The sequence below is a fragment of the Anopheles arabiensis genome, chromosome X, assembly GCF_016920715.1.
Source record: "Anopheles arabiensis isolate DONGOLA chromosome X, AaraD3, whole genome shotgun sequence".
In the NCBI taxonomy this organism is placed as follows: Eukaryota; Metazoa; Arthropoda; class Insecta; order Diptera; family Culicidae; genus Anopheles; species Anopheles arabiensis.
In genome coordinates, this window is record NC_053519.1 from 11550234 (window position 1) to 11561929 (window position 11696).

At 48.3% G+C, this 11696-nt stretch overlaps 2 protein-coding genes across 2 annotated transcripts; one reads left to right on the forward strand and one right to left on the reverse strand.

The window, feature by feature from the left end:
* Positions 1–6477: 6477 nt before the first annotated feature.
* On the forward strand, positions 6478–7161 carry LOC120905576 (uncharacterized protein DDB_G0271670-like; the record flags this gene model as incomplete). The annotated part of the gene is made up of 1 exon (XM_040316513.1): positions 6478–7161. A coding segment is annotated over one exon (684 nt), but the record flags the coding sequence as incomplete, so codon positions are not given.
* Positions 7162–7332: 171 nt separating this feature from the next.
* LOC120905554 (nuclear pore complex-interacting protein family member B3-like) lies at positions 7333–11035 on the reverse strand. Its single transcript, XM_040316443.1, has 4 exons — positions 9484–11035; positions 7681–7794; positions 7491–7551; positions 7333–7417 (listed from the first exon to the last, which is right to left on the reverse strand). Exons 1-3 carry the CDS (start codon positions 10886–10888, stop codon positions 7499–7501), a joined length of 1572 nt encoding a protein of 523 aa, XP_040172377.1. The 5' UTR covers positions 10889–11035; the 3' UTR covers positions 7333–7417; positions 7491–7498.
* Between the last annotated feature and the right edge of the window lie 661 nt (positions 11036–11696).

Genomic DNA, 11696 nt, shown 5'->3' on the forward strand with positions numbered 1-11696 from the left:
AAAACAAGAAGACGCGCGAACGGAAAAGAAAACCGAACAACAACGTTCTAGAATGTTTTCATCTCTCCGCCCAAGCGCGGGACGACACGACACAACGACGTGAGACCCCCGTGAGAGTTGCGCACAAATTTTCGCATCCGATCGCCACCAGCATCAGCGTATATTCCTATGACTATGACGTGTGGTGCACACACACAAACACACACACACACACACACACACGTCAGAGAGTAAAAGATTTTTACCCTTTCTACACCTTACTCTACATTTTCTGTGTCTTGTTGCTCCTTCCAAAAGCAATCCGCAAAAGGTTAATCAATGTGTCCGCTGATGTGCGTCATAGTACGAGAAAAGATCAGGGCGTCATGTCTTATGGGTTTAGATATATGGGAGGATTAAAGGTCTGCCGTCTTTACCAGATCCTGTTTCGCATCACCCCACAGCAGTAATTTCGGGCTCCGTTTAGATACTCGGAGCGTTTGGGAGTACCCCACAAACTGGGAGTTCTTGATAACGGTCTGGAAATCTCCCCGAGCAGGGCAACGGGAAAACTCCTCTAACTATAGCCTCTTCCGCATTTTAGCTTATGCACCAACGATGACAGTTGAAGGTTGAAGTTGTCGGCAGTTGATGGAGTGGCGTTTGGGTGCTTGAAGGCGGCATCCCGTTCTTGTCGGAACGGTCTTGGTGCGTCGAGAGTGTGATAGTGGTGAATAAAGAGATAAAGAGAGAGAGAACGAGCGATAGAATGAAAGGAGGGAGGCTGCAGCCAACTACTCCAACATCTTGTTCGCTGGTGGACAAATGACCACTGGGCAAACGCACGCGCAAATTCACATAGCCACGCCACGGTACACGCTATAGTACACCTAGCGGGATGTTCAGCACTAACTGCAAACGCTCTCAAGCATTGTTGCAATGGGAACACACGCAGGTAGCAACACGAAAAACCGCACACACTAAGGAACCTCCAGCGTTAACGGCACACGCGATCAATACCCTGGTACGAAAACACACCACACACTGCTGTGGCGGATGCTGGGTGCGGGTGGCCCACACGATGCTCCGCGGGATCGCTCACGGTGGCTGCTCCACCCGCTCGCACAGTACTGCAAACACACACGGCGCGCTACACGAACAAACAGCGTGCCCGCTTACGCTGGCGCGGTAAGGAAGACTGGCGTGGCGTTAATGTGCTCTCTTGGGTCTTTACTGTGCGGCTTTCCGTCGCGGACGGAGTGTTTTTGGGGGCGATGATAGCTTCGTCCTCTTCTGCTTCTTTCTACCTAATGACAGACATATATGAGTATGAGTGGAGAGGACCTGAGATGAATGATGTGTGTGTGTGTGTGTTATTTTTTTAATCTCCTCTCCTTCTAGTTTTTCTCACAACAGCGGGTTTGGGGGTGTTGGGGTGTAGGACACTTGTACTCATCTTTTCAGAGCGTGCACAGGAAGCCCGCAATGCGGCCCGGTGTGCCAGTATCAATGGAGAGAGTAGGCCGAAGGGTCACTACCAAGACCAAGACGGCTACGTAGGTACGTAAATGTAACGCGTATCTGCGGTGTACGCGAGTCTGTGCATCGTGCATGCAAAGACACATCTCGTATGCTCTCACGACTCTGTTGGATCGCCAACAGATAAAAAAGCAACACATTAATGCACGCTCTTCATGCATAACTCTCTTTCTATCTGTCTCGCTCTTTATCTCTCTCTCTCTCTTTCTCGATCTCGAATTGTATCTTGTTGTAATAAGATACAAGTGAAGGACCACCAGCAAAGGATCAGAAGAAGTAACGCACCGAATTTCCCTGTTCTCTTTCTCTCGCTTTCGTCATTTCTCTCTTCCCGCTTTTCCGATTTTCTATCCTCATTTCTCTCATTATCTCTCTCTCTCTCTCACTTTGTTTCTCTCTTTCCCTCTATCTCTCTTTCCATGTTCGCCCCGCTAGCGCTCATAACCATCGCCTTGACTGCGTCTACAGCGGGTATTCGAGAAGGGACCTATTTATAAACATCGTCGATCGCGGCCCGAAAGCGTGATCGAACACATGAGCACACACGCCGGCGGGGGTCGTTGCTGCTTTGGCAAGCGATACATACATCTCGCTAGAACGAGATACACACGCAGTGTGTGATCGTGGCTTCAAACCGTTAAAAAATCTCTCTCTCTCTCTCTCTCTCTCTCTCTTGCTCTCTCTCTCTCTCTCTTTCATATCCTCATCTCTTTCTCTCTCTTTTATCTCCTTCTCTCTCCGTCCTACTGTATACTGAACAGTGCCCGGTTAGGGACACTCTAATTCGTCCTACCTCTAGAATGTTTTTATTGGCGCAAACCCGACACGAACCGTCACACAAATTTTACTGTCGCGGCCGCCCACGACACCTACAACTGGGCGAGGAGGGACGGCGGGAATGAGGATTGGGGCCATCCTCTGCGGAGGATCATTTCAACGCGACAAAAACGAATCACGGGGAAACGTCGAGTAAAAGCAGTTCAAGGTTCTCGTGTGTCGGGGAGACAACAACGCACCACGAAACGGAGCAGGCTGCAGGCTGTCTCTTTCACTGTATATCAGATAAAACCTGACGATCACCTGCACCAGTTGTGACGCACTTTTCTACCCTTCATCACCTTTGACACATAAAACGTTTGATACTGATTTTGCCAAATCGCTAGAGGCACTGAGGATACTAATCGTTCACTCTCTCTTTCTTCCTCTTTTTCTGCATCTCTCTTTGTTTATCTGTCTCTTTCTCTCCTGCCCTTTTCTATGTCATTCCTTGTTGGATGTTGTTAATGGAATGAAATTGTTGCTTGGGCGGTATTCGTTCTCTTTGAAGATGTTTAGTTTTTGATTTGATGCTTGCTTTAATGCCTGCCAACTACCAGCTTACACACATTATATTTCATTAAGTAACAAACCCTCAATAAATCTATAATCGCCCGGGATGGGCAGCGGAAAGTGTTTGTATTTTTATGTAATATTAAGAAATAGAGAGAACACCTATGGATTATTTCGCACCAAAGGATTAAAATAATTTTAATCTTCATTAAGGAACAAAATGCTGAAATCACACGGACAATTATTGACCGATGTACAGAATGTTGGCATATATACTACATATTTATAAATCACAAATCTATTTCTATAATATTTACTACTCTTCTTCTTCTTCTTTTGGCACAACAACCGCTGCCGGTCAAGGCCTGCCAGTACCCACTAGTAAAGTGGGCTTGGCTTTCATTGACTTATTGTTACCATAGCAGGATAGTCAGTCCTACGTATGGGGACACGGTCTATTCGGGGCTTGAACCCTGACGGGCGTGTTGTTAAGTCGTTCGAGTTGACGACTGTACCACCAGACCGGCCCATTTACTACTCTACTCAATGCTAAATTCGATTATTGGGATTCTTGGGATTTGTTCCTTAGTTTTGACGCTCTTTGTTCGATTTTACACGAGACTTGGGCTCATTGTTTTGTTGTTCGTTCAAATGTCAATTATAATTTGTACTGTTTATCAGTTGCTTGGGACCTATTGCTATACAGTGAAATTTGCGGTCTTAGTGTCTACAAATGCCTAATTCTAGGATATTCCATAAAAAGGATAAGGAATTGAATAAAGTAACCGTGATCGGGAACAAAATTGTGACTGACTGTCTAGAATTCGACTGAACTGGTTCTACTTTTTTGGCCGATTATTTGTTCAATCTGTTTTTGGCAAATCACTTAATATGGCTCATGTTTTGTTGCTCTTCCTCTTTCGTTTGTTCATTTTGTACTGTTCTTGTAATTTTTTCTTTTCGTTGTACTCTACTCAACGTTAATATTGGTTACAATTGTTTTTTTTTTTGGATTTGTTCATTTGTAGTGGCTTTGTTCGATTGATGATTTCGTTGGCGTCTAGAAGTCAAATGCTTTCCCAGTGTCAAGTAGAACCCAAGAAGAACTAAGTATTAAATTTTTTGTGTATGAAACCAAAATAACTATTTAAAAAAAAATCTCGAACAATGTACCTAGACAACTTAGAAGGCTATGCGATCCATAGCTTTCTAGTAGACTTGGTCTCTGCCTGCCTAACATATTGCTATAACTTAAGCTATTTTCCATGAATTTGGAAAGTAGCCAAGTTTAACGCAACTTCATTTCAAATGGTCATCAGGTTTATGGCTTTTGGGGGGTATTGACACTGGGAAAGTTTGTTGTTCTTTATCCAACCGCACGGCAAGGTTGGAATTGATCAAATTTACACGAGACTTGGGCTCGTTGTGGTTTCAACCATTCTTATATCGGTCAAATCTCACATATCAGTAGTGAGGACATTCATTTACAAATAATTACTGTACAGTGATATACAAACACTTAGTATCTATTGTAGATAGTTTTCGGTCAAAATCGACTCTGATTTCGTCAGATTGCAATATGCAGTTTCTTCATTGCTGGCCGTCTTCGCTCTTATTCTTACCATCTATTTCTATCTATCTATCTCACTTTCTCATTCTCACAGTTTCTCACTAGCACACTAGCTCACTCGCCCACTCTCTTACTATCTTTCCTTCCTTTGCTGTCGTTATCTCATTCCTTCTTTTTCTACATCTATTTTGCATGTAATTATTACTCCCCATTGTTCACTTTCTCGCGACGACCCTTGCTCCCGCTTTGGTTGCACGCTTTCTTAAGTCGGTTAAGTCGGAATCACTATACGTTATTAGATTCTTTGTTTACTTTTCGATTTCAACCTTCTATACGAGACTTGGGCTCGTTGTGGTTTCAAGCTTTCTTAGTCAAACCTCACATATGTGTATGAGATGAAGTGAGGAAATTCATTTACAAAAAATTACTGTACAGTGATATACAAACACTTAGCATCGATTGTAGAAAGTTTTCGGTCAAAATCGAATCTGATTTCGTCAGATTTCAATATGCAGTTTCTTCATTGATTGTCTTTCTGCGTCTTCTTCATTGCGTATCTTCTTTCGTCTTATAACTTCCTTCTCTTTATCTCTCCATTTTTCTCTCTCTCTCTTTCCTTTTTGTTTCATTTCTTGTTTTTCAAAATAGATGTAAATTTTGCATGCAAAAATTACTACCCTTGATTCACTTTTACACGACGACACTTGCCCCCGCTTTGGTTGCACGTTTTCTTGGGGAATCACTAGTCGTGAGGCAAATGCCATTTCAAGCGAAACATTTGCTTAATTTCAATATTTACTTATTTACAATTTCAGCACTGCGGCATACTGTACAATTCACTTTTTGTCAAGCGAACACGTAATCTAAATTCGTCAAATTTCGTCTGTCACTGATTAAATCTAAGGCCCCGATTACTAATACTATCTTTCGCACTAATTCAATCTTCAACAACTGTGGAAGATAGCACAGAGGAAGGAACTTAAACGTAGTTTCGAGTTGATTAGGCGTGTAATAAAAACAGTAATGTGGGCGTGTGAATAAAAAAGAAATGGATATGCAGTATGAAAAAAGTTAACGATGTTGAAATCTATCTGTAGTTGCGATTATGACTTAAAAAAACATATTTACAATTTTAAATGAAGAAAATGCAGTTATATAAAATGCCGAATGCACGAAGCAATCGATATACACATTTACAACACAATAAGAGACAAAAAGCATATACAAACTAACACATGCCAATAACAGCATAAGCCGTCCGGGTTTGTTAAGGGCCTGCTTGTGTAGAATTTTATGCGTGTGTGTATATGTAGCAGTTACGCAGTGGCCCACAAAAATGGCACACATAAGAGGTTCAGTATATATAAATAAGTTTTTGTAGCACGGTGCAATGTGATAGTGTAGCTAAGCAAAAAATAAAACTAATCGGTGACCCAAGCATCGACAGCATAGTAATCACAATAAGGATCACAATGAGAGCGAGAAATTCGAGGAACACCTATGCACGCATCATAGCTTGCGGTTCTTACTGTTTCTATGATTCTGTGCAAAAATCGAAAAGCGCCGGAACAGAAGCAAATCTTAGAGGGTCAACCCGTTATGCTAAGCGCACACGCTTCACAAGCAAAAGGCAGCACACTCACACACATTACTCGCTGCGTTGGTAGGAATGCATCGGTACCTCGATATCGTTCGGCGTGCAAGGCTCCTCGTACTGCCGTTCCGGGCTGTTCGTGGTGGTGCTACCGGTTTCGGCATCGGTTTCGGTGTGCTCCTCGTTGGTGGAGAGGAAGGTGCTACCGAAAGCCCGCTGCTGCTGGTAGTGACGGCGGTCCCGGTAATGAATATCATCGGACGGACCCCAATTTTGTCGCTCCGGGGAGGAGAACGGCCCAAATGCACCATACAACGTACCACGCTGTCGTGGCCGAATCTCATCGTACGAGATGGTGGGCATATAGACGTGGTGGCGGTGGTGGTGGTGGGCATCGTACGAGTGGGTGGGATGTGCTGGGTACATTAAGTGATGCACATCGGGCAGGGGCGACGTCCCTAGCTGACCAGCACCAGCATTTCCTACAGTTTCCTCTGGTTGTGGACTACGTTCCACCGACTGGCCATCGTACCCTTCCTCGTTCTGTTGCACCTCTTGCCTTTCCCCCTCATCCTCTTCCTTAACTTCCACATCCTCAACTTCCTCATCCTCAACTTCCTCATCCTCAACTTCCTCATCCACAGCTTCCTCATCTCCAACTTCCTCATCTACAACTTCCTCGTCTACAACTTCTCCTTCCAAAATTTCCTCATCCTCAACATCCTCAGCTTCCTCATTCTTAACTTCCTCTTGCACATCTTCCTCATCCTCAACTTCCTCATCCTCAGCTTCCTCATCCTCAACTCGCTCATCCTCAGCTTCCTCATTCTCAACTTCCTCTTGCACATCTTCCTCATCCTCAACTCTCTCATCCTCAGCTTCCTCATTCTCAACTTCCTCTTGCACATCTTCCTCATCTTCAACTCGCTCATCCTCAGCTTCCTCATCCTCAACTCGCTCATCCTCAGCTTCCTCATTCTCAACTTGCTCTTGCACATCTTCCTCATCCTCAACTACCTCTTGCACATCATCCTCAACTTCCTCTTGCACGTCTGACTCTTCCACATCTTCCCCCCCTTCCTCAGACAAGGTCTCCTCTTCTCTTAGTTCATCCTCCTCTTGCTGTCGTTCTACGGCAACCTGCTGCTGACGTTGTTGCTGCTGCTGCTGATGCTGTGGTGGTACATGATAGATTGGAGCGACGACTGCCACTTGGCAGGGTTTTGGTACATCGAAGTCGAGCGGTCTGCTAGTGGTGCGCTGTCGGAAGCTGAGCGGTCGGACATAGTGCGGCGACGATCGATTCTGCTGCTGCCCCTGATGCTGCTCCTGCTGCTGTTCCTGCGGTTGCTTCTGCGGCTGTTCTTGCGGTTGCTCCAGCTGCTGCTCTGGATCACGCCCGCACACTGCGTTTGTGGAATGATCAATGGGTGAGATGTGTGAAAAACGGTACTACACTTCATATGCGCGTGTACGTACGAAGCTTTCTAATCTAGAGCTGGGGGGCTTTTGGATCGGCTGCAATTAAAATAGTCGGCACCTGCGTAAAGTTCATGGCGTTAATGCGTGCTGTGTGTGTGTAAAGTGGAAAACCAGGAGGGAGGGCGAGTGGGGAGCGTTGTATGAAGATAGAGAGATGGAGAGAGAGAGAGAGCAGACAGTTGCTTACCTAGCGGAAGATCGGATATTGGCGACAGTGCTGGCGGTACCGTATCGCTACACACTGCCGCTAGCAGCAGAGTAAGCAGTCTCGGGTTCGGCTGCTGCAAAGCTTTTGCTTCAGCTGCGTTTAGGCGTGAGTACAAATGCAAAGCAGCGGTTAGACGGGTGAAAAAAGAAGATTGAACTTAGCCATTGGCCGGCAACGAAACGCGTGCGGTTCGCGTGTGTAGAGCTGTTGCAAAAATCCCGAGACATTTCCCAGAGCGAATGAATATAAAGGAGGGGGGGGGGGTTACGGAGGGAAGGGGGGAGTTTAATGGAGGGGGGGGGTTGGTGGGAAAGAAGGAGTTTTGCTGTCGTTTGTGCCAGTGCTGCAAAATGTCACTGTCAATGTCATACACAATTCTGACTAAAACAAAATCCATGTCAGCGTCACGTACTCAATTATGATGATGGTGAGTTTGATACTCTAACAGTTGGCGTACCCAAAACATACTTCGTGTCATTTTTGCGACCATCGCTTGGTCAGTCATCTTGGCATGACTTTTTTTCTGCTATGATCAGTTCTGCAAAATGTCACTGACATAGTCATAGTGTCATAGTGGCTGTAAAAAAATGTCAGCGTCACGTGCTCTACTGTGATGATCAGAGGTGAGACTCAAACAGTTGGTGCAACCATCACATGCTTGGAGATTATATTGTTTTGCTACCAACTCTTGGTCAGTCACTTGGGCGCGTCATTGTCTGTCGGTAATCATTACGATCATCTTCTTCTTCTTATTTGGCTCAACAACCGTTGTCGGTCAAGGCCTGCCTTTACCTCTTGTGGGTTTGGCTTTCAGTGACTAATTGATTTCCCCCCATAGAAGGATAGTCAATCCTACGTATGGCGGCACGGTCCATTTGGAGATTGAACCCATGACGGGCATGTTGTTAAGTCATACGAGTTGACGACTGTACTACGAGACCGGCCTACTCATGAGCCTATCACGATAGTCATGAGTAATATGCGGGGCGTGCAGCAAATGGATCTAAGCAACAACCAGAGCATGCTTTCTCGCTCTGTTTGACCCGACAGACCATTGAACCAGACAGTGTGAGAAAGCATGCTCTGCTTGTTGTCTGTGATCACACTTCAAGTATATCCTATGAATGTCGTGATTATCACCGAATGAAAATGTCGTGAGCAGGTGAGTGACCAAGAGTTGAGTGGTGAAAAAAAAAGATGTCACCAAGCATGTGATTGGTCCACCAACTGTTGTCCACCAACACCTGATCCTCACAGTTGGTGACTGAAACAGTTGCATTTTGCAGCATTGATCACAGCCAGAAGAAGTCATAGCTATGCTAGCGACGGTATGAAACACGGTTTGTCAGTAAGAGCATTGCATTTGACTCAAACAATCGCATGTCGCGTTTGGCATGTCATGACGCATTTTCATTGAGTATCAGCATCAGTTTGGTTGCGATCATCACGTGATGCTCATGACATTTTGCAGCATTGGACATGGTGGTATGGGGACGTTTGGGGACAAAGGCGGGTAATGGGTGGGGGGGGCATACACACTCAATCACTCTCTTTTTCACTCTTTCTTTCTCTCTCTCTCACACACACACACACAAACACACACTGTATGTGGAGGAGGGAATGACACACACACACACACAGACACACAAAACAAGCCATGATGGAGCCGGGGAAATGGATGTGGAAAGGACCGCCTTTTGAGCGGGCAGGTACTTGGGAAAGCGGCGGAAAGGGGACGAGGGGAAGGGGCTTCGCGCAACACTTGCCTAGCAGCGTTCTTACCTAAGGGTGGCGGTGGGGCCGTCAGCTCATCGTTCGGCAGCTCAGCATGGTAGTCGGATTGCGGAGTGGACGGTGGCGGGGGCGGAGTGGGTGTCAGCACAAAGACATCTTCCGCCCCGCTGCCCACCTGCTCGGAGCGGTAGCTAGCCTCTGCCCATTGTTCCTGATCTGCCGCATGTTCCTGATATGCCGCTTGTTCCTTATATACCGGTTGTTCCTGCTCGTTCGATGTGTTCGGCACCGGTTCGGCCACGTCCTCATCATCGATCACCACTGTGGGATAATCGTCAGGGGCAGCGGATGGGCCGGTCAGCGGCTCAATGACGGCCGAGTTGACATTTGGCTGCTCCACGTTGAAACTTCCCTGCATTGCGTGGTGCTGTACAGATTGGGCGACTTCCGGTGAAGCGATGGCTTCCGGCTCCTGGTGGCAGTGAACTGCTGGTGGAGCGTCGACAGGGGCAGCGACGGCTTCCGGCTCCTGGTGGCGTTGTGAAGGAAGGGCGGGCGAAACGATGGCTTCCGGTTCCTGGTAGCGCCGTACGGAGTAGTCGACACCTGGTGACAAGGTGACAGGAGCGGCAAACTCCGGCTCCTGCTGGCGAGGCACGGGGCGGCTATGGACGGGCCCGTGCACCGCTCCGTTGGCGTGCGGCGGTGCATTCTGGGCGGGCGACGGAAACACGTAGTGGCTTGTGGGGGGCGGCGGCAGCGAGTCAAAGGCACCGGCAGCTGCCGACGTCACGGTAGCGCTGGGCGCCTCCAGCAGATGGCGGCCCGAGATGATCCGGCCATAGTTCCACGGGCGGAACAGACTCTGGTTCGCGTGGAATTGCTCCATCGCTCTGGAGTGCTGCCAGAAGTGAGCGAGCGCCTGGTGCCGCTCGTAGTTCTGCCAGTAGCCAGCGGGCGGCTGCATCTGGTGCATCTGTCCTGCCCGGCAGAGGCCGTGCGCCTCCTCCAGCGAGGGATGGGAGTGCATTGGGTGTGCCATGTACGCTGCCCGCTCATTGCTGAATGGTGGGCCGAGTGCCGGGCTGGATGAGGACAGTGCCAGCCCCGATCGCATCCACGAGGGTACGCCACCGCCGGCCGACTGTGTCGGCGGATGCGGTGCAGAGTCCGGGATGCAGGACGACGACTGGGACGGGCGCACCGGATCGTACCGCGGTTGCGGCAATGGAGCTGGCGCATCAAACGGGCCGTGTGCAATTGGCAAGCCGGTGGAGCTGTACTGATGGGAGTAGGGCGTGGCGAACGACGCAGGTGGATAACGGTGGAGGGGGTGATGGTGTTGGTGGGGGTGGAGGTGGTGGAGCGCTTCCATTCTGTATTGGTGTTCCATCGAACATAGCTGCAGCTGTTCCAGCGTTCGCTGGTTGGGCGATGGTTGGTGCGGTGGCATGTACGGTGGGATGTGCGACGGCAGCGGACTTGGTGGTTCACTCTGAACCTGCTGATGTTGACGCTGCTGTGTCTGTTTACGTTTTTGGCGTTGTTGCCGCTGTTGTTGCTGTTGTGGTTGTTGTTGTTCCTGCTGCTGCTGCAATTGCTGTTGTTCCTGCTGCTGCTGTTGCTGCTGCAGTTCCTGCTGCTGCTGCTGCTGCTGCTGCTGCTGCTGCTGCTGCTGCTGCTGCTGCTGCTGCTGCTGCTGCTGCTGCTGTTGTTGCTGCTGCTGCTGTTGCTGCTGCAGTTCCTGCTGCTGTTGCTGCTGCTGCCGCAATTGTTCTTGTTGTCTCTGTTGTTGTTTTTGTTTCTGCAACTGCTGTTTTACAAGTTTCTGCTGCAGTAGCTGCTGCTGCTGCTGTTGTTGTTGTTGTTGTTGCTGATGCTGTTCTAGTTGCCGTGTTTGATGTTGGGTTTCCACTGTTCCATTCCGTTCCAGCTCTCGGAGCCGATGCCGAATCCATGAACGCAACATTTGATCCCGCTCGTCTTTCTGCCGCTGCTCCATACTTTGTTGTTGTTGATGCTGTTGTTGCATTTGTGCCATCTGCAGCTGCTGCTGCCCGCTGCCTACCGGTTGCGGTGCCTGAAGCATTTGCGCCCGTCCCTGTAACCTTTGCTCCTCCTGTTGCAGCGACATTTGCTGCTGCTGCTGCTGATGCTGGAGCCGTTGTTGCCGTAGCTCATACGGCTGCACTTCATATATCTGCAGCTCCGGTGACGGCCGACGAGGCGGCTGATTCCGCACCGGACCATAGGTCAGCTCG